This window comes from Molothrus ater, chromosome 6, assembly GCF_012460135.2.
Source record: "Molothrus ater isolate BHLD 08-10-18 breed brown headed cowbird chromosome 6, BPBGC_Mater_1.1, whole genome shotgun sequence".
Classification (NCBI taxonomy): Eukaryota; Metazoa; Chordata; class Aves; order Passeriformes; family Icteridae; genus Molothrus; species Molothrus ater.
This window is the reverse complement of record NC_050483.2, coordinates 7124056-7151787: the sequence shown is the minus strand read 5'-3', so window position 1 is coordinate 7151787 and position 27732 is coordinate 7124056. Positions and strand designations below refer to the sequence as shown.

The following is a 27732-nucleotide window of genomic DNA, read 5'->3' as shown; positions in this document are numbered from 1 at the left end:
AAAAGAGAGATGAAGGAATACCTGGTTTGCAGAGATGGAAATGCAAATGAAAATCAACCTGCTCAAAACCATCAATGCTCAGTTCCAATGAGGTTTCACCTTTCACAAGTACCAACAGAGGATGCCATGTGCCTCCAGAATTGGAAAATAACAAAGCAGTGTCCTTTAGCTCTGCATTTTGAAACAAGCACTTTTATCTCACTTGCACGTAACCTCCATGGGCCCAGCCTTTAACTGGCAAAAAGAACAGGAACAGAAATGTCTGGCACTGCAGAAATCAGTAACAAGGGAAAGGCAAAAACAAACCACAGGAATCATTTCAACACCCCAATTATTTTCATGGTTCAAGAAGAAAAAACTTTTTTTAATAATGCAAACCTCAGATTTTACCTAATGACGTACATTCATTTCCATGATTTATACAATTATTGCATAAGATTTGTGGTCATTTACATCTTCCAGTTCAAGTGACATTAGGTAGCACAATTCTGCATTAAATTCTAGTTACACTTTCAGTCAATTACACCAGTGTGAAACAAGATCAAGACAGGCTATTCCCTTCAGAACACCTTCTCCACATTTGTCCAGATGTAAAGATGGCATAATGGAAACGGTTGTGATGTTTATGGTAATTCCACACCAATTTGTGTTGCTTTGGTAGATTGTAGCATAACCTTGTAAAGTAACGGCAAAAAGAAAAATCAACCACAAAACCCCAAAGAACCTTAAGAGGCCAGAAAAAATAAACTTGTAAGCTGATAAGAACCAGACACTTCATTTTGGCAAGGCAAAGCTACTTCAAGTATTCAGAAAAGTGGAAAACAACTTTTTTTCAGTAGAAAGGTAAAATAAGAGTGTTTAACCACTGTGTAATGAGTCCCAATACATTGGTGGCAGAGATTATACATCACACTAGAAGGAACAGAAACCATCCTGACATGAAGCCATACTGAACAGAACAAACTCAAAACCCAGAAAACCATGTGCTGATGCCTTTATCAGCTTGCCATGATGAGTGTTTTAAGTGCATGACTGAAAATAAGCGTGATGATGCCACTAAAACCAGTGCAAGTGAGTTACTGGATGGCTTAATCTGGAACAGAGACAAGAGACTGCATGCAGACAAGGGCATGGCTTAAGAGGCAGGATTACAGCAGCAAGAAAAACTGCAGGAGTAGGTCAGAACTCAGCTCACATTGGTCCCACACATATGAAAGCTACAACGTGTTTTGCTTCACAGCACAAAGAAAATACAAGCAGAAAGGTAAAGAAACAGATAAGGATCATTAAGTAATTTTTGAGGAGTGAGACAACAAGGCAAAAAAAGTTTTGACCTCAAACAATCATCAGCACCATCATCCTGGATAGTTGGCTCTCTTTCATGCAGGACAGAGAAAAATGGCAAATGATGAAAAAAGATAAGGAAAGGTACAGAGGACGACTGCTTGGCACTTCTGAAAAACATTTTTTAACTAAAAAAAGAATCAAGGGACTTATAAATAGAAGCCAATTACCTCCCCAAAGCCTTTGCCAATGCAGAGATGACCACAATAATGTCTATTTTGGTGACAAGTGTCTCAATGAGAAGGCAGTGCCCCAAAGGGCAATTTGATTTTTACATATAAAAACAGTATTTGTGGTAGATTCTATTCTTCATAGCAATTTACTAGTCATGTGGCAAGAGATTCAAGCAAAAACCCCTTTATAGAGGAACACTAGGGGATAGCAAAAAGCATGTGGACACAGCTTACTGTGAATCCTCCACTTGAGATTTGTTGAGAAACTTACTTACCCAAAAAGTATTACCCTGGTGAAACTTAGTGGTACACAGCATGTGGTTATTAAGCCATAAAGGAATGTGATCCTGTAATACTGGTTGAGCACCTTCAACTCCCACAGGCTCAAATGAAAATTTCAACAGTTAAGTACTTTGATTATCCCATTCAACCTTTTTTTTTTCCCCTCTTCCCCTTTTCAGTGGGCAATTCCAGTGATCATGGTACATACAACATTCCAGCCAAAGCTGATTCCCCTTAGCTTTTTCACGAAATACAACACAGTGTGGAACAGGACTTGGAAGAAAGTAAGAGGTTCAGTAAAGAGCAACATGAAAATACTGACTCTGAAAGAGAGCTTAGTTTTACCACATTGAAAACCACGAGTGCAACTGCTCCAGTCCAGGTTCTAACAGCTCTCAGTGACCTGAATGGCACAACCAGCATGAACCCTCCATGGAAAGCAAAGAAAAACAGAGGATGTGCAAAGCAGGCAGTCCCTGTTACCAAGCTGGAATTGATTGTGCTCCAACATGATTAACTCCCAAAAATTTGGTAAGATATGCTGGTGTCACATTACAATAAAAATAGTGTTTCAGCTCTCACTAGAAGAAGATTAAGGATTTTGTTCTGGTCCTGCCTAATCCGTTCATGAATTGCAGGGTGCAGCCCTTGCCACACTCTGCTGCCAAAAAAGGCAGCTCCATTTTCCATTTTCTTGTGCTAAAAAAAGTAGCAGTCTTAGTGGTTATAAAGTTCATGTTTTAAAGTGCACTGTCATTTTAAAGAGACTTTCCCTATTAAAAAAAGTAAATAAAAGCTTCTGATATCAACACCCTCTAAAAATAACAGCTGCAATACTCCTTCTGAAATTGCAACTTAAAATCAAGTCAGCAGGATTCAAATCTTTTTCAAAAAAAGACATGAACCCAAAATAAAAAACCTTTCTGCAGAGAATCCCCAAGCAAAATCTCACATAGTGTCCTACAAGCCCCTCTCCTAACAGCATCTCACAGAAAATCCATTCAGTTTCTTCCAGCTGACAACCTCAAGAAAACAGAGGTCTAAATAAATCAGTCCTTCCCACCAGTCACCTACATAAGTGCAGGTGTGGGTGCTGGTGCAGTTTTTCCATCAACTCCTCCTCTGTAGGTTCTTCCAAAACATCTCTACAAAGAAAAAGCATGAGTTGTTAGGGGCAGCAAAGGGAGCTTCCCAGCATTTGTTTTTGCAATGCTTAAACTGAGATGCAACGTGTGTTTGTTTCAGGAATGAAACAAGGAATTAAAATTACAATAAGCTGATGCTCCCTAAAGATGCATCTAGTTGCAAGTGATCCATCCTCTACAGATGTGTCATGGAAACCAGCAGCTGTTTTCCCACAAGAAGCAGGGAAGCAATTTCCTGCACACAGTACAATACAACTGAAGGTCAGTAGATTTGTTTTCCTGAAAAAAACTCCCAAATGAGAACATGCTCCCAATGCTACTATTGAGTATCCAACATGCACCACAAGTTCCACTAATGCACAATCATCAAGTATTAACTCACCACCCACAATTTCATAATAAGCCAAGAACATGCATCACTTCCCTCATCTTCCCTTTTCTTCTTTCCCTTGTTTTTGCCTCCCTCTGCAGTTGCTCCCCTCACCCCCAGCACCTCTTCTCCCATCCTACCATGAGCACAAAGAATATAAAAGTTAGGCTACCAAGTCAGCTTAAAGCAGGCCTAACTAAAGCACTTGCTGGATTTCTCCAAACTAACAGATGAAACAGTTTGCTCCAGAGGGAGGAAACAGAAGACATCTTGCAGCCAGCACACATTCCTTAAAACAAACAAAGAAAAAAAGAAAGCTACATTGATTATCAAGTCCAGCCCAACTCACCTGAACATGAGTTCAACTGTCCTCTGGTATTCAATGTCTGAAAGAGACTCTCGCTGGCAGCGACGGTCCCACTTGTGAATAAAGTTCTGAAATGTAAAAGGAACAGCAAAACATATAAAGGCTTCTTCTGATGGCACCAGAAAAGAGGTTATATCTGGTCACTGTGTTTGCAGATAAGATTTGGGAGGCAGGTGAGATTTCATTTTACATGGTGAACACTGATTTATTTAGGCATCAGCTTACTAACTTGCTGCAGGTCACTAGTTTACTCAGGCCTTTGTTCAGCAATGAAATAACTCTCTCATCACAAATTGAAAGCAGAGCAGAAGACAGCCCTCCTGCCTTCAGCTCCTAGCAAGGACTGCCTCCCCAAGACAACCATGTGAACTACCCACAGGACTTCACCTGATATGAATTTCTTCCTCTTTAAAAACCCAACAACATATAAACATAATGCTAGTCCAGGTTTTGCCATGTTCCCTTACCCATTCTGAATAACTCTGACAGATGAATACCTAGGGAGTATACACACAGCTCAGGCAAATCAAAACAAAACAAAAAAAAAAAGGAGAAAAATAGTGACATCCTTCTCTCCTGCAATGGAATGCTGCATCTTAGCTCTGACAGCAACACTTGGCCACAGCCCTGCAGAAACAAGCAGGTAGATGATGTCCTAGACTGGAAGTTTGCCCTTCTTCCTACTGTAGTAAATTTCAGTTCTCAGTACACTCAGCAATGTCAAGAACGTGTCCAACAGAAACTTTCATAGGGTTTCAGATGGGGTAAAGTGCCCTCTACAGGCTCTCAGTTCCTTCCACTACCTATAAGAGAAGTCTACAATGGTGAACCTGGAGGAGATGGTTATGATTAGCATTCCCTTCTCCATCAGAAATTTGGATTTGCAGGAAAGCATGCCATGAGTAACTAGCAGAACCACACGTTCTTCATGGCATTGCTCAGGCAACTGCACTCCCACAGTTTCTCTGAAAAACTCTAGAATATGATCTTCTTGAAAATAATTAGTTCCACTTCTCTAGAGTAGCACTGAACAATGGTGGTAATTCAAACTGGGGTGGGAAGAAACACAGGAGAACCAAATAAAATAAAAAAAATTAAATTTAAATTGCTCACTTGATTTGCTGATAAATTAAAATGCAAAAAAGCCTACAGCTTGAATAATTAATGCTGAATTTAAACAGTAACATATAAGAGAGAAGCCATTTTATAATACTTTAAATGCTTCTCATCTTTATAATAAGGAGAGTTTTACAATGAAATTGTACATACCCAATGGACACAAGCAGTTTTGTGACAAAACTGCAAATCAAACATACAATTCTCTAGGAAAAAGAAAACAATTTCTCAGCTCCTTGGGCATAGGGCAGCAAGAAAGGTAAAGTAAGCACACACACAAGCCCAGCATAAAGTTGTCTGGGTTCTTTTCATTTCCTGCACAAATTAGAAGCCATTTTCAGGATCTCACACCAAATAAACACACTTCCTTACCTCCAGAAGTAAAGCTACGAAGAGATTAACCCAGATGACAGAGGAGATCAACCACCAGGCTACAAAATAGATCTTTGCCCACCTGCAGATCAGATGAACAGACAATACATAAAGGAGGAGTAAATAAGCTCAGCCTGAGCAGAGCACCATTAAATCACATTTTTTTTTCTTGAAATATAATAGTACTACTTTCTTAATGGGAAAGGGGGCTTGAATCAAAAAATTAAAAATAAAAAATGTTTGCTTTTCAATAGGTTAGCTAAACAGACGCACTCTCCTAAGTTAACCAGCCAGGGGTCATGGAACAGCTCAACCCAGGCATTATCTGGTTCAAACATTCCCCATGAAGTCAGTAAATACAAATGAAAGCTATGTCCAAGATTTTAAGTCTAGAAAAATTGTGCATCCACATAGAAAACACAGAAGCATTAGATTTATTTTCTATATATCAGAATTGGTCCATGAGAAAGGTAAGCAGCACCCCTCTGAGCAGATGGCAGGAACTGTGCTATGTGCATACTTCTTATTCAGGCACATTATAAGCTGGGTTTATATGAGACTTCTTCAGTATTACTATAGCTACTTACGGACTTGAATATCTTGAAAACGCATCCAAAAAGACTTGCCAGTTGTTCACCACCATCACATCCCAGAGGGTCACCACTGCTGCCTAAAGAACAGGAGCAGAACAGTGTTTAAGTGGTTGTACCACAGACCTAAGCCTCAGAAATGAGGAGCAAAGACAAGCAGAGAGTGCAAGAACAAGGGGTTTCATCCATGATCACACTCACAGCAAAGTCATCAAAGTTGTTGGGCCAATATTCCAGCTGTTCATAGGTCCCACACTGCAGAGTGCCATTATCATGTGTGGTGTTGGCAGCACTGCAAGAGATTACAGGCTGATGTGAACACAGCTCCCTGTGAGCTCTGATTTAGAATTCTTCTGAGCTGTGAAAGTTAGATTAGCTCATATGGGAAGAAAACAAGGGAAACAGTCCAAAAAACATATTTCAGATAAAGCAGACTTAAACTACAGATAAGCATTTCAATGCAGCAAGAAGAAACAGGAGTAACAGATAATGAAGCTGTGTGATTTAACATTAAAAGTAGGGTGGCTCCAAGAATGAGAGCAAAAAAAAAAAACCCGAACAAAACCAACCACAAACAGCTCAGAGGTAAAAAGATGCAGATGCAGATTCTCTGAGCAGTGATGTTTAGAATCTTACCTGGTATTTCCCAAGGGAACAACAGCACCTTTAAACAGCATGATGCCAGTTATAGCAAATGCATAGAAAACCACCTGGAGGGAACACAACCAACTATTAGCTTTGAATAGTTCTGTCACAAAGTAAGAAAGCAAAATGCAATAAACATGGAATTTATATTAGTACCACAGTTGAGGCAATTGCATCAAGAACAGTGCCTGAAGCTTTTAAAGCGAAAATACTTCTCAACTGCTTGCTCTTACTTTTTAAAATTCTACCCAATTTTCAGTTATTAAAATGCATTAAATCATTTTATCATCTATTTCACTTCTCTGTGTCTCAGACTGCTTATATTTAATTATAAACACTGCAGAATAGCGACTTAAAACCAAAGCTCAGTACCAGTATTTACAAAGAACAACTTAAATATCTGAGTTTTCTGCTAGAGTCAATGAAAATAAACTTTCAGTGAGCTTACCTGAAAGACAAAATGATGTCATTATTTTATATTCCATCAGCAACTTCCTTAAAAATGCATGCTAATTAGTCTAAAAATAAGGTTTTGAATAACAAAAAGGATTTGAGAATTTCTGTCCTCTAATTGTTAGAAATGCAAACTTCTTTTTAAAGAGACACCTTTCAGTCTAAAGCAGTTGCCTAGGTGATATTGCAATTTTTATCCTAAAAAGATGGTTCTAGAAATAACCTACAACTTTGCTTCTCTGAGAAGGAGCCATTTATCCCAGGAAAGCTTGAAGCAAGCTGAGTCTTCAAACAAGAAGTGTGGTGTAGGGCTTTATTGTTTGGTTGGTTTTGGGTTTTTTGTATTTTGCTACAAAACAAACCCAAGAATGCGAAGTCTGGAGAGAATAGAAGAGAGATGCCCTGGCCTACACACTTTGAACACCACTGGAGCAAGCTGAAGCTGACATTTGCTACCCTGCCAGAAGATGGGATATCCAGCCTGGCAATAAAATTAATTTTATTCTTTGAAAAAATAAGTATTTAAATCACTCACTGCCTGAGAAATTAGCTAATCAGTTACATTATTTTATCTGCATGTGTGTTCCATGCTAACATTAGGAAAGATATTTTGCATCAGCTGGCAATGGAGTCAGACCTGACTACAACAGAAGCTCGGTGAGAACTTCCATGTAGCCTCAAGTAAAAGCAAATTAAATTGATGGAAGAGGCAAACACTATGGCAGACTTGTCTCAGAAGTGTGAGTTGTACAGCACAACAAGGTTTTTACCACCTTTGATTTGCCCCAACCAATACCTTTATTTCAAAGTGCAACACAAGCCAATTTAAGGCCTAGCCTCTACAGATAAAAGCAGAAATTATTAGTGACAAAACCAGATTATTCTGGTGCTGTCATCTTACTGCAGGGGTTCCAAACAGTTGTCTCCTTACCACAAAAGTTCCATACCTTCATGGTGTTTCTTGTGGGCAGCTCTCAGAGCACTGACTCTTTCTCCTTCACAAAGCAGCCAACTGACTCCAGCTCCCTTCTCACCCAGCCACCCACTCTTTTATAGCACTCCTCTTCTCATTGCTTACAACTGTGGCCTGTTAAAGTCAGGCCTGTTCCTAAATCTTTGATAATTGGCCCAGATGCAACTCCTTAGGGGTAAGATTACTTTCTATACTATCTTGATTGTCTTATATTCTATTCCCCCTACATTCTGGTTAAATTGCATGCTAGGTATATAGATTAGAACAACAAATCATTATCTTTAACCATTCAAATTAAGGTACCCTACAAAAATCCAAGAACAATAGCAAAACCAAACCTAACCAGGCACTTCTTTACCCTACCAGGAAGGCATGGTTGCAAAGCCAGAAACTCAAGAGTTGGGAGAATTTATGTAATAGACATCACACATTGTGATCCACCCTTTAATCACATTTGTTGAGTCTATGTTCTACACAGACACACCTAAAACAGGATGGCAGAGGCTCTTAAAAAATCATGTCCAAACACGCCATCTTCAAGACCTTCTCAGCCAAAAACAATTTTAAAGTTGTTTTGCTATTTAATTTAACATATGCAAATCAGGGTAAGGAAAACTGATCTACTTTTAGCATGGATTAATTTTTAATTCAAATCCACACTACCCAAGCTAAGGCAAACACTCAGAGGAAGCTTTAAATAATCTTTTAGAGATACTCCTCCTGAAGGAGGCACTGCCACTGTGTGCTGGCTATCACAAACCAGCAGTTTAATGTGGCTTTCCAAGACATGCCCTGGAGAAGAACTGGCTGGTTAAGGTGAAATGTTACTGCTCATGGTGATTGTACAAGAACTCTGTTAACTTTGTTGGTGTCATACCCTTATTAAACTATAACAAAGGAAATTACAATCTCGCATCATGACTTACCACAAGGATTCCTGCAAAGGCTCTTAAATTTTTCACCAGATCCAGCAGTGTAGTAACAACCAAAGCCATGAACTAAAACAGAGCAGAATTTTGTACCTGTGACATTCATCACACTTCCAATCCATATCAAATTTTTACTAAAAGGACAAAGAATCACATCAAGAGAACTTGAGCTGGTTTCCTCTGGTGAGAGAGCAGGCAAAGGGGCTGGGCAAAAGTCAGGACAGCTAGAGCTGAGCTATTCCACTCACGTGTTAGACCTGAAAGCTCTAACAAAACTGATAGCTTGACCACCAAAGAAACCCAAGCTGTAGAGGGAAGAGCAATCACCTTCATGTTGGGGATAATCCGCAGGAACCTGAAGACGATTAACATGTTCACCAGACGCACCATATCCCACAGGGACAGCAAGCCCATGAACTCAGGCCTCCTAGAAGGGCAGAAAAAGGAACAAATCAGAGGAACAGCCCATGACAGAACAACACAGTTAAATCTACTGGGCTACAGGTAAATACATTGATTTACTTAGCAGGAATCTCAGCTACAGTAAAACAATAACTGATGAAGGAAGGAATCCCCTTTAGCCTGGGCTCTTAAATATGTACAGAGAGCTCTTTGAAGTGCATGTTTGTGTCTTGTGCTGGGGAGGGGGCACCAAAGAGGATCCTTTCAGAAAACAAATGGAATCAAAAGGACTGCTAGAGTGAGATACTTCAGGAACTTGCACAAAGATGGGCATTAATCCTTCAGGGCATGCCTGGCTGAAGAAGAGCTTTGAAAGCAGCACTAGGTTAAAGGATTGTCTTGTCAACCTTCTTCCTTATGTGTTAACAATCCATGGGAGATGGGCATACACTTCAAAACCCAGCCCTGAATTTTGGCTTTTACATGAGTATGCTGAATGCTTCTTGGCTGGAAAGGAGGGCAGGTGGTGGGTATCTAAAGCTGCCAATGACTTGGTAACACTGATACTAAATCATGATTTGTACCTTCAATATATTCAACCCCAATAATGAATCAAATCATTTAAGATAACACTGCATAGAAGGCATAGTCTAGATAACAGCAACATCACTGTCCTGCCCTGAAGGTGGCAGCTGCTTGGTCTGTGGATGTGACAGCAGCACACATCAGGACTCAGAGGGAATAATCTGCATTGTAACCTGCTTGCAGTGATTGACACAAAGACCTAACAAGAATTACTGGTGCTCCAAGATGACAGAGCAAGCAATTGCCTGCATTTAAGAATCAAAGGGCAGAATCAAATACAAATATAATGATAACATCAATAATTAACATAATTAGTTAATAGTCTGTAGCAATTACTCTTCTGGCAACTATCACTTCTAGGTGATAGGAATACAAGTAGTATTCAAATATAAGCCCTTCTAAAACCATAAGGTCTCATTTGTCTAACCCTGTTCAGAGATTCTAGTGTAAATTAACAGAACTTCTTGATTGTTGGAATGTTGGGGGACACAAGACAGATGATGGACTTTGGACCTGGTTAACATAAGAGATTTGATAACAGGATGCCTTGGCAATAGCAAATGGAACTTTGAAAATTAGACCTGGATTGCAAGAAGATTAAATCAAAGGGGTTTACCAGAAAAAAAAAATCCCATTCAACCCTGCAAGCAAGAGATGCTGTTATATGAATAAGTTTGTATATGTGATTTTAACCTAATCATTGCAGTACACATTACTAGTCTCCTTGAAACAGTATATAAGTATTTGTATCCCACAATAAAATCAGATTCTGATGCCCAAATCAGTCTCCCAGTCTCCCTCTATCACCGACACTTGATGGCAACATAACAAATATCCTGAAAAATCAGGGATACAACAAATATCCTGAAAAATCAGGGACACAACAAATATCCTGAAAAATCAGGGACACAACAAATATCCTGAAAAATCAGGGCGTCTTAAGTGTGAGCTTGCATGAAGACACAAAGTAACAGAATGGTTATGAATCACTTGTGAAGATTCAGGAAACCTTCCAGAATTCCTTTGCTTTCCTCTCTGCTTGCGGAGACGGTTTTCAAATTTTAAGATGAAGCAATGATATTTATGTTTTTTACAATAAAAAAAAATCAGGGTAGCTATCCAAAAGCTGTTTGAACTTAAGAAAATCAAAAAACAACTGCTTGCTATTACAATACCAACAAAGAGTGTTAAGTCCATGTGAATTTTCTTACTGCATTTTATAGCATGAAAAAAACCTCAGCCTTCAATCTACATACAGGGTTGAAGAGCTTTCATCAGCTGTTTGGGAGTTCATCTAACTGGATTAATGGACAAGCTGATACTGAAACATATTTGGTACCACATACACAACCTTTTTCCCACTCCTGCACCCCTGGTAAGCACAGACCTGCCAAGATATTATTTTAAATCACATTACAATTAAAACAAATGCATCCTTCTCAGAAAAGCGACACAGAACTCTAAAACACTAGGAAATAAGAAAGATTCTTTCACTTGTCCATACTGCATAGCCTCTAGTGACTACAAGGGTGCAAAATTCTACCAAATTTGGTAAATTGAAGACTGGGCTGATGATCACAGCATCATGACATGTATATATGACAATGTGTGTGTGTCCCTGACCCACCCCAGCCACTGAGCAAAGGGCAGCAGGTCACAGAGGTTACTCACCAGCCAGGGTGAGGAAATCCATACACAGCAAAAGTTGCAATCTCCAGAATCTTCAGTTAGGAAAGAAAAACCAAAACAAAATGAAAGTCAAAACTTTACTTCATAAATCTGAGTTCCAGCAATTATGTAAGCTTCTTGACAAGAAACATTTTCAAGAGCTTTAGGCTACTAATTGGACTCACTTTAAAGCTCTGAATTGTCATATTTGCCTAGTTATTCTCCAAACAAACCAAATGTACATAGAGCATCCAACAGTGACTCACAAAAGGATGTACAGTGAATACCATTAACCATTAACTTGACCTCATCTGCCACAGGGGTGTCAGGCTTTGACCAAATAATTGTTACAATAGTCAGACAATTGTTTTAAAATTTAAAGAGAAAAGTGGTTTTAAACTATGAAACAGAATGCCTCATGCAATTATTCCAGGAGCTGAATTTTTCCAAATAAAATTTAAAAGTCTTCTTATCAGGAAAAGCACCTTTTCCATGGATACAAATAAGCCTATCTTCAGAAGACAGACCCTAAGAGAACCATGTACCACCATGTAAACTTTCCAGCCACAGAAACCCACAACACTGGCTCATGTTGTTCAGCTCAGCAGATCCGTGTTAAAAAAAGCAATCCCACCAGCTCTTGTAGTTCCCTAAACCTCCCTAGCCAACAAATCCAAGAATGTGTAAGCTAACAAAGCACTTACCAGCAAAATTACAGTCAGAAGTCCATCAAATCTATTGCTTGGGTAAGACAAGTATCTCTTCAAGCCCATTGCTAAGATTTTCAGCAGCATTTCCAGCAGATAGTACAGGATGAAGAAGCAGTTGATAGCCTTCACCCCCCAGAAGAAAAACAACCATTAGAATTCCTGACATCTCAGGGAACAGCAGTAACCGCATGGAATATTGTTGCATCTTACCCCCAGGAAGAAGTCATCTCTTTCAGATGGCTGCTTATCTGCATCCATCACCAAAACCACCTTAAACAAAAAATATTTTATGAATCTACTGCTTTACTGCTACATTAAACAGATTTTTAAGCGCAAGAACAGTCTTTCATGTTTTGCATAGACCTTTTCAAGCAGCTCAAAACACATTTTTAACTGCAATTTTTCCCTCTTAACACTTTGCATGGCAAAAGCATGCCAAAAACCCAACTGCTAGAAAAAGCAGTTATTTAAAGAAAATTAAAGAACAAAAGCAGAAATTAAATTTGTAGCAGAGAAAGACCAAAAAACAATGACAAAAAGAAAAAGAAAGAAAACCACTGCCCCACAAGAAAAAAAATCCTTTACTTACACAAATAGAAATAATGTTTGCCAGGGCTACCACATTCCCCAAGTAGCCAAAGTAGGGATGGCCAAAGGCAAACTGCACTTTCTGCATAAAATGGGATTGGTACTCTGGACTGGGAGGGTGCTGAAAAGAACACAAAGGATTTGCTGAGTCACAGAGCATAAGCATTTTAAAAATAATACAATAACTTTAAAACACACCCCGTCTCAGATTTAAAAAACCCCAGACAGTTTCAAAGCAAATCTTCAGGGCCACAGGCTAATTTTGACATTACATCAGGAAAATGTTTTCCAGCTGTGGCTACTAACAGCAAGAGAGCATTTCTGATTATGGCACAGCACAAGGTAATGGCAAAGAAGGAAGATAATCCAACCTCTCTCCAATGCCCCAAGCAGATAAATGAAACACCAAGCTACTCTTTGTACACATCCCTTCCCCATTTCCCAATATTTAATTCAGAAGTCTTAGATACATGCAAATATAGAAGAGAACATTTCTTAACCCTCAAATAATTTAGTGTTTTGTTTTTTCTTTCTCTCTCTCTCTCTCTCTCCAAGTGGAGAAAACTGCTTTCTGCCCATCTTCATCTGAACACAGAGAGAATCCACACTTTGTTCTTCATTCAGGAATTGGGGGAAAAAGACTTAGGAACTATTTTGCCTGAACAACTCACTTTCAAATGCTGACAGAATAAACAAAGATGTATTTTGTACATTTAGCACCACCTAACAATCCCAAGCTAATGCTGTAAAATCCCCCAGAGCAATTTCGTCTGTGGCTATAAAAGCTGCTCACAAAAAGCTTAAAAATCAATGTGATTACACCTTGTGTTCACATGTTGCAAAGTTTGTTTATACACTTTATACTACAGTACTCTCACTTATTTTTCCACAAGGCCAGACAACTTCTGATGCTTTATAAATGATGATCACATACATACTTGCTTAATGGCATCTTTGTCTAGTTCTTCAAAGAGCTTCTGGAACTGGGCAGCTGACAGCTGGTCACAGGAGCACATTTTGAGTGACTTCACATGAAACAGAAACATTCAGATCAACATCTGCAATAGGAACATCTGCAAAGTTTGCCAAAACCCCTCAGACTACCTTGGAAATCAAGGAATAAAGATGTAATTCAAGCTGTTTGAGTAAGGTTCAGTATTGCTCTGCTTTAACACAACACTCCATGTGACTGGAGGACATGCCTGGCCTTTTCTGTTTTCCTTCTCTGGGATCACACGCTCTTTTGACTAACTTAAATTTTAGTACCATGTAGTAGTGCCACTACACTGTTATGATCCAAGGAATGCTGCAACAGAGAGCAGATCTTTGGATTTGCTAGTCAGGATTGATAGTCACCAACGTAAAGGCTGAGAAAATATTTAAAATTTTATTTAAAATAATATTTTCAAATATTTAAAAATAAAGTTCTTACTCTCATGATGGCTTGCTTGCAGCGGGAATCCATCTCAGCTTTCTGCAGCACCTGCAGTAAGGCCCCAACACTGACACAGGACCTATGTGAAAGAAAACAGAATGGGCCCTGCTACAGATAAGCTCATAGATGGCAAAATGAGCTGTTCCAAATGTATTCCTGCCTCTTTGTTTTGAAAAGCAAATGAAACTAGAAGTAGAAAAAAGGAAACAGACCCCACAAGAGTCACGAACAGTGTGTTATGAACACCCACTTGCAGAAAAAATAAACAAATTAGACGAGCAACAAACTGCCATCTTCGAGAATGCATCCTCAGTAAATATATTGAAACAAAACAAGATGACCAAAAATCTACTAGTTTTTTCTTTTTGCTAGATAATCTACCGTTTCAAGGTCCTTCACTTACTGTTGTGCACTAGCAGGAGTCTCTTTCAGGGAAGACAGCACCTCAAACGCAGCCCGGATTCCCAGCCGCCTCCTGAAGAGGGAGGACTGAACTGATTTCTGAGCAGTAAAAACACCACAGAGGAAACAATTTACTCTCACTTCAGGCACTACTGTGTCCTATGGCCAAATAATACACTGATCCTCGGGCACACATCCCAGATTTGTGATTAGAGATCAGAACAGGAGACTGCCCTAGGCTGCACTCATGTCAAGAACTCCGTGTACAAGGAGGAAGGAAGCAAGTAAGCAAACAAGTCCCTGGAATTCAAGTAAGCATGCAGGTTATGGTTTATTTTCTATTCTGGAGTGCATAGGCATATGCCTCTTCCAGAGACACTGGCAACAGCAAAGCTCAAGCATGCAGAGAGAAGAGTTAGAGAGCTTGTCCCACTCTAGCTTCTTGCCTAAAAGCACAAATCCAGAGCTATGTTTTTTCATGGGTTTTTTAATTACAGTAATCACTTTCAAACTTAGTTACTTTATTAATAGTCAGATTAATGCCATGCTGTCATGTAAGAAAGAAGAAAATTGAGAAAGAAGGGATGAAAGAGAGAAGGAGGAAAGGATTACTAAAAATCCTTTCTGCACCTATTCTGTTTACACACTCTTCTGCCACAAGAGGGTGGGGGCCATTCATTCTGAGTAATATTGCCTTGGGCTTATTATCCAACAAACTTCACCTTCTCTCTGGAACTCTACTAGAAAAACTACTGGGCCGGTCTGGGTAAGGCCTGGTCTAGTGGGAGGGAGGTGTCCCTGGCCATGAATGATCTCTGAGATCCCTTCCAATCCCTTAATATTCTACAATCTGCAACAGCAGCTATATAAACAGCACAGCAGATTTCCTTCACACAGTTTAAGTTACTCAGCCATTATCCTTGGTCAGTCATACAACAGTTCCTTTTTTTTTTTCCCCTACAAACAGTCAAAATTGCAGATCCACAGCGTACTTGGAAATATGCAAGCAGGTTTTGTCACCAGAGGGGATCAAGCTGTAACAGCACATAAAGGGAAAAGTATCTTCATCAAAGAGCATTTAGTACCTTAAAACTGTATCTGCAACCAGAGTGGGAAGGGTCCTCTAATACCTTAATTCTTCAAAGGTTCAAGGTTATGGCAGAACATAGAAATTAGGAATGCTCTACTCACCAGAAGGTACCCTCGAAACTGGTTGTATATTATTGCTGTAAGCAAATTCATCAAAAACAAGTTGCCTGTTGGAGAAAAAGAGGCAGTAAAATTTACTGAAAAATATCTGTTTCTCAAAGAAGATTCAACATATGCAGTAAATCAAAAGCAAAACTTAAAGAAGGTTAGTTTTCTTGTGTTTGATTTCCAAAACATTTTAAATGTTTGAATATACTGTAATGTGTATTCATGTTAACAAGAAACTCCAAACCATAAGCACCTTCCATGAAAATGATCTCACAGACACTTTGCAATAACTGGAAGAATCACAAAAGTGAGAAATTCATGATTAAACTTTCCTAGAAAAATAAAACAGTGTAGATGGTATGCACAAGTGTCAAAGTTGAAGTGCATTAAAGACAAGAGGTAACTTACCTAATACAGTGAAGAGGATGAAGAAGATGGAATACGCTCGATTCTTAGAATATGCAGGTATCATCACTGAATCAAATTTAACAAAAATAGGAAATAACATTTTAATGCTTGAGATACACAGTAGAGACCTCTATGAACTTTTGGTAATTGGTAAAAGCTCTCATACAGCTGGATTTTAGAGTGGCATATATAATTACACCACAGAAAGGCAAAAATCAAGTTACTAAAGGCATGAAAAACCTTTGCACAACCTTCCTGTGGCTGTATTAAGAACAGCAGCTGAAAGAATGGTTACAGTAGTCTGAACAGAGCAATCTTGCTCTTTTGTTCTTGAAAAGGAGAGACAAGTGTTATTTCTGAAAAACTGCTCACCATCAGGATTATTTGCAGTAGTCAGCAGGACCAGCAGTGACGTCAGGGAATCCGGCAAATTCCGGAAATACACCACCCACTCCTTATCCTGCTGGTTATCCTAGGCAAAGATGTGTGCATTGTTGAGAGAAATACCAAGGAATCAGTGTCTTAGCAAGGAAGGGGGAAAAAAGTTTAATTTTTTTTTAACAATTCATATCAGTCAACAATCAATTTCTTACACACCTAATCAAATCTACCCTGTGGAGAAAGCAAAAGCCAAAAAATTAATAATTACACATTCTCTAAATAAAAATTAAGAGAATGTGTAAGAACACAGAGCAATCACTTATTAATAGCAATAAAAAAGCACAAGTAAGATCAGGAAGCCCCACATGAAGTTATGTCTACTTAGCACCTCAGACCCAGGAAGAACAACCACACCACAAACCGACAGCATGGGACTCAAAACCTTCACCAAAAACACACTGGGAGGCTGATCTTGGATCCTTGGATCCTCCACATATATTTTTTTTCTGAAGGTCAAAAGAGACAGATAAAAAAAGATGCAGAGTGCAAACAACACAAACATGAGTCAGGCAGCACAGGACAAAGAGCTCTTGAATCTGCTGCAAAGACTGGAATATGTAACCCTAAAGGACATACACAAGACAATGCAGAGAGTCATGAATTTCATTAATAAACCTACTTTTAGAAGTTGCCTGTAGTATTTTGCCATGTTAGATAAAATTAGTTTGTATGGACGTCAGAGCAGCACACCAAAATAGCAAAGTCCACTCTCTAATTTGTTATTTTTTACCTCAATGTACATGCAAGTGATTGGCTTAGGTACAGAAATTATAAATATACATCTGCTGGGGAAGCTCATAGCTGAAATTAGATGTGACAAACAGAGATAATACAAAGGTCCAGGAGGCAACTAACAGTGGGAAAACAGACCTCTGCTTCTAATTCCAAAGATTCTGTAACATGGGAATTCAGGGAATTTGCTGATTGTGAGGAAGACTAGAAGCTGGCTTGAGTGCAAATTGCAGCAGAAATGAAGGTGCAAAACTGAGATTAAGGATGGGACAAAATTACTGGGAGAAGTAGGCAAGAAATTCTGTTTACAGTAACATACTTATGGAAGGCCTTAAAAAGTAAAAATGAAAAAAAACCAAATAATCTGAGTGTGATAAATAGGAAGTCTAGAAGAGAAGGAACATATCAAGATTACCGTAACACAAAAGTAATTTTAACCACAAAATTTCAATTTTGCTTTTCAGAAGCAAGAAGAGAAAAACAAGAGGAAAACCCAAAGGGATCAGAAACCAAAACTGGAACAGGCAAAAACCTACCAGGGTACAGCCTGGTAGGAATACCAGTATTGAAAAGTGAGAAAACACTGAAGAAACCCAAGGTAGCAAAAAGCTAGATAGAGAAGAGAAAAAAATAAATGAGTGATAATATAAATGAAAGAGTGACAAGAGCTTTGGAGACAGAACAACACAGAGGGTTTCAACAAAAGCAGAGAAAGTAACTCAAGGGATCAAACTGGGTAAATGTACAAGGAAGTCTCCTGCATACATGATACCATGCAGATGTTAAAGCTCGCCAAGTGGACTTCAAACTCATCTCAGCACATCTGACAACGTGACCTTTCTCAGGGAAAACAAGTTTCACTAGTTTGACTACAAAACTAGACAAGAAGCAGCTGTGCAAGTACAGAAAAAAGGCACCCAGATCTACCAAAGCAGGCAGAGAATTGATTACCTTTGTTCGAGCAAAGAGCAGCATGGCAAACATGGTGAAGAGAGACAGATGAACAGCCAGGAGTAGAAGAACACTGTTGGAAAGCAAATATATCAAAGTATTAACAGTAACTTGATCTTATTCTTAATATCCTCTTCTAAAAATGCAAAATTATGCCATATAAAGAAAATCAGGGGTGTTTTTAAGAAGTTATATGGAGACAACAGGAGGAGATGTGAGTTTTCATACAAAATAAAAATCACACTTAGATGCCTCAGTTCTTCCCTTACAGAAGGGCTTAGAAAAGCAGAATCAAAACCTCTCACTTGACTAGCATTAAAAAACCTATGTCAAACACACAGTCAGGTCAAAATCCAGAGATCCTGTACAGACTAAGGGGAATCAGAAAGTTACCACAACCTTCACCCTCTATGACCTGATCTCACTGAGCACTTAGCTACCCAATCCAGAAGGAAGCTGCTCAGATGCCCCACACTGGAACTCCAAGGATAACAACCTGCTTGCTCCCAGCCATCCTGTGAAAGGATGTTTTCTGGGCTATAACCCACCTGGCCATTTCAGGCAATGTGCTGTTGATACTTTTTAATGTTTTCTTCATCATAGAGGAATTCTGGAGGAGAAAGAAGGGGCGAAGGATTCTTCTTATTCTCACAGTCTGCAAAAAACAACGGATCAGACACTGAGTTCCTGCAAGACTGGCAGCTCAAACATTTTGAATGCAAGTTTGTCAGAAAGCACTGGACACACACATTGACTAAGCCAACAGTGGAACTGAAAAAGAACTGAACTGGGCTCTTCTGAGCTCACAAAACACCAAAAAAGATTCCACACCTCATTAAAACGAGGAGAGATTGCTTTAAAAACACACATTGACATTTCAATAGTTTCATCAGGCCACTAATTGGAAACAATCTAACTTTACTGCTCCGTAGACATAACAATCTGGCAAGAGATGGCATTTTTGCATTTTCTGCCAAGGTCCATCTCAAGAAAGGGATTAATAGAGCTACTTTCCATAAAAACAAACATATATTCTAAAAATAAGTGCTTAACTTCAATTTTCAGACTGTTTTATAGCTAAAGGGCCTGGTAATTACTTAGCAATTTCTGTCTCTGACAAGTCTCAAGCTGTAAGTGCTTTTTTCCCCCAGAAAACTGCAGCAAATTATCTTTTTGATTCTTGCAGTCAAGACATTTGCAAGCCTTCAAGTTCTTCCTGTCACTAATTTGCTACTTCAAGCAATCTTGCTACTTCAAACATCTTCAAGATGTTTCAGCATCTTACATTTTAGGATCAGTCTTCTGTGGGCCACACTTAGCAGCAAAAGAAAACCCATAAAATTACTTTCTTTATTTCTATTTTTCTGTTCATCCATCCCAGCAGTTCAACTGCTCCTTCTGCCACTGCTTTGTGCTGGGAGACTCCTGTTCAAACTCCCTGTTCACTATCACACCTCAAGATTGCACATTTTAAGATCATGTCTCTCTCATTCACTTCCCAGCATTTTTACTACATTAGTGTTTTCTTAACAAGGATTGCAAGTGCACAACAACTAAATGAATGTAAATCTGTAGCAGACAAAACCAACTGGATGCAGTATTACATCAAGGAGGGCACTTCTAGAACCATTTCCAAACTTGATGCTCCTCTCAGGACACAACTGTTTTGAACGCAACACAGCTTCAGGTTAGAGAGCAGATGTTAACCTACCTAATTACCTTTTTTAATTACCTTTTTCTTATACTTCACTCCAGAGGCTTTGCCATTCACTCAAGTTAAGCACAAAATTCTCCAATTGCATTTCAAAATTTTGTTTTCCCTGCACCCTTCAACTGCTGACAAACTAAAGCAATGAGTGCTATTTAATTTTACCAACAAACACAAAACTTACATTAAGAATCAAACAGAATTCTTTACTAAGCTACATTACACCAAACTTTTTCTGTGCTTCAGTGAATTATCCAGCTATGAAAGATCAAAGTAAAGCTGTTCTTACCTCTTTGCAGAAAAAACTCAGTGACACAACCCAATCAGCAAGGGAAACAATTAATGTGAGTATATAAGCCATTAGCCATTTATTTTTCCAAAATTCTTTCCATCCAATTAAGTAACTCTGGACAAGGGAAAAAAAAGGAACAACCATAACTTAATTTAATAATAAAATCCAATACCCTAATAAGTCAGCACCAATTTTTTTTACCAAGTATCTGCAATTTTATATTAGTGCTCTTAAAAAGCTCTCCAAAATCCAAACAAAAATATGCTGTTGAGAGATTTTTTTCCTACAAGAACTAAATAAAAATCACACTTATGTGATTTTTTTCTGCAAGAACTAAAGGTCAGCAAAAGTAAAAGTTGCACAAAGGTCACAAGAGAGAAATCCTTTGAATGCAAGAAAATTATCCACTTAGTAAATATAAAAAAGGGATTTTCCAGAAATAAGTATCCTAAGAAAGGTGAGTTTCTGACAACTTTTATTTTGTGTAAATGAACTGACACATATTTATTATATACCCCGATTCTATAGCCTAACACAAGCAGCTAAGCCAAAACACTTGCACTCTCAGCAAAGTTTATTTCATTTTATTTCACTCAATTAAGAAAATTTGGTTTTAAAAAAAGGGAATAAATGTCTTAATTAAGTAAATATACACTTGCTAATTTCTCCTGAAACGAGGCTCTAATAAAGCAAGGCAATTTCATCTTGCAAACTCAAGATTTGGAGAACAATTCTACCACACACCTACTGCTTCATTCAGTAGCAGATGAAGGAGATGCTCACCTTGACAGACACATCAACCATGAACACCAGGAAGCAGAGCAGCTCCACGCTCTCCGTGAGGCCGCAGGGAGGATTCCAGGCGGGAAGGCGGTAGCGCACATCAGATGTGATGGTGAGTGAGGAAGGCTCTTCAATGAAAGCCAAAGCCAAGATTACAGTAATGGTTAAGCTCAAAATCCTGTTTGGACAGAGATTAAATCAAAAATCAAACCAACAAAACCATAAAAAAGTATGAAAAAAACACCACCCCAAAACAAACCCCACAATCCAGGCACAAAATGAGTCAAAATAATAACAAAATACTTAAGAGAAAAGCAATTTTCTTTGAAGAAAACTAAGCTTTATGATACCATATTTCACTCAAATGGGTTAGACCACAAGGCAGCACTTGACTAGCATGTTGTTGCCTGCACTGGAGATGTAACTGCTGACCACCAAATAACCTGAGGTGGTGTCCTTTTGAAACTGACAGCAGCAAACAATCTTGCTGGTATCCAACATGTTTAGAAACATACACTTTGAAAACTCTCAAGGCACAGTGCTTTAAATCATGCTAATTAGTCCACTCATGCAACAATCCTGTGGCTGTTTCCAAAGAGCTATCTCTGTCATCAAACTTCCATAAAATTTTTTCTTTTCCACTTCTATCATGCTTACATGTGGTCATAAGAACTTCCTTGCTTCCCAGAGTAAGTTCTTCTAAAGATAAAAACACAATTACCTAATTATCTAACAAGTAAGAAAGAGGAAGAGTAGTTTTTCAGGAAGACTAACTCCTAAACAAAAAAGCAAAGAGAATAACCAAGCTCTTACCACTGGCAAGTCCTGGAATAGTACCACCGATAAAGCCACAGGGATTTGGAGTCCACACGGTGATTTATAGATCGGTACTGAAGGCAGGAAGCAAAAAGGATCATTCAAACATTACATCCAGTCCAGCTCAAAAACAAACATCAAGTGACCAAAGCAGACCAAATTAGTACATGTTATTAATTACTAAAGTACCTCATGATCACAGAGGTACTCTACATGTGTGAAAAGGGGAAGATTGTAAAGAAGTTCTGCTATCTAAAGACCACAGAGCTGCTCAGATAATTAAACTGTGTGCCACTCATCTCAAGCAAGCACTGTCATCATGTCAAATAACAGCATTTGTAATAATTCAGTGACTATTCTATATACTTGCGAAAATGGTCCACCCACTTAATTCCTCTCTCCAACATTCATTCCACTCATGGCTCTTCTTTTGTCTTTCTCCTCCAACAGGCCATAAAATGCAAACAAATTAATTCTGAATAGAAGAAACCTCAACCAATGTCTTTGAATAAAATATGTTTCCAGATCAGGAAGTGCCTGTGATTCTTAAGGAATCCACAAAATATGTCCTTCCTCTGTGACTCCTCCTGGGCTGTTCTTACTCTGTCCCTGCTGAGTAGATGCTTCCAGAAAAGTGGCCACACCTTAAATACATCTGACCCCCAGAAATCTCCCAACCAAGCAGCAAGAGAGCTCAAGAACTGCCCTTCAGCATTCCCACAGCCTGGGAGAAAACAGGATCTAGGAACCTGCAGTATTGGCCAGTAAAGGAGCAACAAAGAGGGAATCAAGACTTCAAAAGGCATCAAGTTCAGCTTAAGAGTTCCAGTTTCACACTTGAAGCCAGCCTTAAACTCTTGAGCTTTTACCAGCTCTTAAGATGGGCAAGTAGTCACATGGAGAGGCAAATTACAGAGTTTGCTCAAATCATTTCTCTTAGCTGTAGGTTAGTCACCAGCAAAACATCCACAATCAAACCAACCCAAACAAATAAACAAACAAAAAACACCATGAAAATCACAAACCAGCATGCCTTCTGAAACCCTGAAAGAGATTACTTCATTGTGGGGAAAAATATGTTTCTCCTAGGCAGATGTTCACTGAGACTTGCATACCACAGGAATTTGGAATTCTGATTTTGCTTTGTGAATTGAAATAGTGGCTTAAAAACATTGCCTGAACACAGAAGAACTTAAAAACTGGAGTGTGTGACAAACATCCAGCATGGGAAGCATAAAAGCTAACAAAAAAATTGTTACTTACTTGTATTGCATCTTCAATAAATACTATGGCTTGGTTTATATAAAGGTCATTATCAGCTCCAGCACCTATGAAGTAAAAAAGAAATAAGAATCACTTGCTGTATTTTGGATAAACAAACTTTGGATAAAACTGCTTATCAGTTAAGAGAAGGTGCACAATCACAGTTCTCATGACCAAGGGCGCTATACCCACACAAAAAAAAAAAGAGAGTTCCTGACACATCTGCTCTGTCAGCAGCACTGTGCATTACATTAAGTAAGTAATAATAATAATATCAAACACATCAGGCACCTTTCTGTGTTTTGTTAAAAGGTTCTCTTTTAGGTTTAAGTAGCCAGATTACGTTGGTAGTTAAGTACCACAAAACTACACAGAGACAAGTCCTAACAGACAAAATAATGGAGATTCAAATTGTTCTTTGACAGAGTATAGAGTCAAGCAAAACCAGGAAAATCAGGCACTACTACTATAGCAATTTTTATTTTTGTTTAATAAAGATACTGTGGTTTTTGTTCTTCCAAAACCAGCAGGAATCTCCAGTCATATGAGAACTAAATTAAGTGCTTTGTTAAATTTGTTGAGCGTTACTATTACCATACCAAACAGATCAGAGCTTAAGACACAGCAAGGGGTGAAAGAATACAGTTTGAAATAAAATACCACTAAATTAGTTACTATGACACTTTCTAAAACCCGTAATTAAGAAGTCTATGTGAAAATAGACACATAAAAAATAAAGGGCAGCCACTTGTGTTTACTTGGAGTAAGACCTTTTGGGAACTTACCTGGCAATTAAGCCAAAAAGAAAAATAAATGTTGTTAGGGTCAAAATAAGGAAGGGAAAAAAAAAAAAAGAGAGAGAGAGAGATAAAAAGAGATAAAAACTGAGGGGGACTCCAGATATGAAAAACATATGCCAGTGTAACCTTCACACCATCTCCACCCAGGAGACAGCAATCACAACCCGGGATACAACACGAAGGAGTCGATCCCAGCACTAACACAATGCCCTCCCACACACACCAAGCAATGCCAGAAACACCACTGATGAGAGCCACAGACAATTTCATGTTCCACATGATTCAGCAGCATCAATTTCCTACAAAGACTGCAAATGGTTTTTAAATGTCACCCTTTATCTGAGCATCAGCAACAGCTTTGTACTGATCCTGATACGAACCACGGCACAAGAAACATCTGAGCATAAACAGGAGACAAGCCAGGCTCAGGCAGTAAAGACATTATTTTTTTTATGACATCTCACACTAGTGGGATAAAAACAAAAGTTGCTTAAAGGAACCATTAGGTAAGAGGAATGCAAGGACAGAAAAAGCTTTAGGTACTTGAAGCACACAGCAACCCACCAGTATTGATGCCAAGGATTTTGGAAGGGCAGAATCTAAGTGGCTACTCACAGTATAAAAATAAAACAGGGAAATTGGCCAAAAATGTTTACTATAGCAATTTCTCCATGCATTCTCCCATGGATATCCAACTTATTCTGCAACTCTTAGTCACAGCAAGTGACACTTAGTCACAAGTTATGATTAAAGCACTAGTGGCTCGCTTTGGGCACACAGAATCCATCCCAGACCACGCTGCACTTCTGAACTGCACAAAAGAGCAACCAAGTGTGAAGGCTCCCTTAGGTGATGCAACATCCTGAAAAGAGAGAACCTGAGGTCTCCAAAGGATTCCATCTGGGAGAATTGAGATGTCACACCTACAACAGTCACCGGGTTCGAGAAAACCTTGTCAGCACCTTAGAGGAAAACCCTAAAATTACATAAGGAACTACAGAAGCCCGGGGCTGCAGCAGCGGCGCAGGGCTCGCACCTGACCCCAGCGCTGGCGGCTCCCTCAGAGCCGTCCCCGCCAGAGCTGACGGGAGCAGCCCGGGCAGGGCGGCCGAGCCCCGCAGCACCCGAGGAGGCTTCCAGGGCTTCCTGCCGCTCCCAGGAGCGCCACAGCTCTGCGGGAAAAGCAAGAACTCCGCCCGCTCCAGCGTCCCGGGCACTCACCGTCCTCAGCGGCCGAGCGGGCACCGCCGCGCTCCCGCCACAGCCCGCGGCCCGCCCGCCAGCGCCGCGGGGGCAGCAGCGGCTCCGCCTCAGCACCGGCCTCCATCGGCACCACCGCCCGCGCTGCGGCCGCCGCACCGCCGGCTTGCGATGGGGCAGGACGGGGCGGGAGGGGAGGGAAGGGGAGGGGAGCGGGGCTCGGCCCGCCCCGGGCGGCTCCGCCCGCCGCATGTGACGGGCTGCGAGCGAGAGCGGGAGCCGCGGCCCTCAGGGCTCCTCCCGCCGGGCCCGGCGCTGCCCCGGCTATCGGCCCCTGGGCGCCATGGAGCAGGCAGGGTGTGGGGGAGAGAAGTGTCCGGTTTTCACATCCCACACGTCAATTATGGACTTTAAAAAACACATCCCCGATAAGGAGTTGCACCTTTTTTGCCTCAGGCTGGTTGCAGGCTCCTGGCTGGGTGCCTCAGGGCAGCTGCGGGGCCGCTTCCCGCATATATCACAGTCCTGATTAACCATCCACATCCCTGGTTGCAGAAAGTACTTAATTTGTATTTAATCACCTAGGCATGAACTCCACTCAGGTCGCTTTCACTGTTAAAGATGCTTCACTCGCCCGCTTTTCTCACGCTCCCCTTCACACGCCCTTCCCCTGGTCACTTGCATAAAGCTGCGATTTCAAAAGAGGCCTCGGGACAATTTGCCAGCGCTTTTCTGCCGCATACTGGGATCTGTGGCAGCATAATGATGAAGATGAGAGTGTATCAATCCCTCATTTTAGCATTCCAGCCTGGCAAGTAAAAGTAGACCCATCCTTTGCTCTTTAATTAAAAGCTACATGGTGTTTATCAAACGAGGTTCTCTTTACTTCAGTGAATATTTTACACATTTATTAGTCAAGACTGTTATAAGGTGACTCTTAGTTTTAAGAACTAGTTGAATTGCAAATAAAATCATGGACCAGGGAGCAATGTTCACTGTGGACAATGGTGTTGTGATAGGCCAGCTCTCTTTCTGGGACCTAGTGGTATATAGGGTTAAGAACAAGCTCATAGTCATGATCTGTCAAATCCAGCCATATGACAAAAAATTGATTAGTCTCTAAGGGCCACCTTTATTTAACTCTGAGAGGAACATGTATAATTTTATATACGTTTGATAAAGAGCAATGGGGTAGCTTTTGCTTTCATCTGCACCACTGTTTAGTCAAAAAATAAGTTTAACACTGACTTCCAAAGAAGGGTAAGATCCAGCTGAAGATAAAAATGAAAACTCTATGATGTTATCTTTACCATAATGATTGTGCAACGGATTGACCTGGGCTGCTCCATCACTCCCCTCCTCAGTTGGACATAAGAGAGAAAATATGAATTAAGGACAGGGAGAGGTCACTCACTGGATACCATCATAGGCAAAACAGAATCTACATAGCAAAATTATTTGAATTTATTACCAATCATAACAAAACAGGATAATGAGAAATAAAGCTATTTCTAAAGACAACCCAGCCCTCCCTCCTTCCTGGGCTTAAACTTATTCCTGATTTTCTACTCCTCTCCCTCCCTGGAGTAGTGAGGCAGGGTATGGGGTTATGGTCAGTTCTCATTGCTTCTGCCACTGCTTCCTCCTCAGGGCAGAGTCCTTCCCCTCCTTCAGCCTGGGGGTTTCCCTCCCACAGAGAACAGTCCTCCACAAACTTTTCCAACACAAGTCCTTCCCACGGGCTGCAGTTCTTCAGGAACAGCCTGCTGTGGGTTTTCTGCAGTGCCACAAGTCCTGCCAGGATCCTGCTCCAGCATGGGCTTCCCACAGGTTCACAGCCTCCTTTGGGCATCCCCCTGCTCTGGTGTGGGCTCCTCCCTGGGCTGCAGGTGGATCTGTGCATCCCTGTGCCCTCCTTCCATGGGCTGCAGGTGGGTCTGTGCATCCCTGTGCCCTCCTTCCATGGGCTGCAGGTGGGTCTGTGCATCCCTGTGCCCTCCTTCCATGGGCTGCAGGTGGGTCTGTGCATCCCTGTGTCCTCCATGGGCTGCAGGTGGATCTGTGCATCCCTGTGCCCTCCTTCCATGGGCTGCAGGTGGGTCTGTGCATCCCTGTGCCCTCCTTCCATGGGCTGCAGGTGGGTCTGTGCATCCCTGTGCCCTCCTTCCATGGGCTGCAGGTGGGTCTGTGCATCCCTGTGTCCTCCATGGGCTGCAGGTGGATCTGTGCATCCCTGTGCCCTCCCTGCATGGGTTGCAGGTGGGTCTGTGCATCCCTGTGCCCTCCATGGGCTGCAGGTGGATCTGTGCATCCCTGTGCCCTCCCTGCATGGGCTGCAGGTGGGTCTGTGCATCCCTGTGCCCTCCCTCCATGGGCTGCAGGTGGGTCTGTGCATCCCTGTGCCCTCCATGGGCTGCAGGTGGGTCTGTGCATCCCTGCACCCTCCAGGGGCTGCAGGTGGGTCTGTGCATCCCTGTGCCCTCCATGGGCTGCAGGTGGGTCTGTGCATCCCTGTGCCCTCCCTCCAGGGGCTGCAGGTGGGTCTGTGCATCCCTGTGCCCTCCATGGGCTGCAGGGTCAGAGCTGCCTCAC

The 27732-nt window shown here is 40.6% G+C and overlaps 1 protein-coding gene across 1 annotated transcript; it reads right to left on the bottom strand.

Moving 5' to 3' along the window:
- Window positions 1-331: 331 nt before the first annotated feature.
- TPCN2 (two pore segment channel 2) lies at window positions 332-25267 on the bottom strand. The gene is made up of 25 exons (XM_036384510.1): window positions 25162-25267; window positions 23141-23205; window positions 21875-21951; window positions 21062-21239; window positions 20276-20392; window positions 18827-18933; window positions 18279-18351; window positions 16527-16626; window positions 16155-16220; window positions 15741-15805; window positions 14551-14648; window positions 14145-14226; window positions 13651-13737; window positions 12714-12833; window positions 12335-12394; window positions 12119-12247; window positions 11418-11467; window positions 9087-9186; window positions 8757-8828; window positions 6396-6469; window positions 5961-6051; window positions 5757-5839; window positions 5170-5251; window positions 3664-3749; window positions 332-2944 (listed from the first exon to the last, which is right to left on the bottom strand). The coding sequence occupies exons 1-25, from the start codon at window positions 25265-25267 to the stop codon at window positions 2866-2868; spliced, it is 2247 nt and encodes a 748-aa protein (XP_036240403.1). The 3' UTR covers window positions 332-2865.
- Between the last annotated feature and the right edge of the window lie 2465 nt (window positions 25268-27732).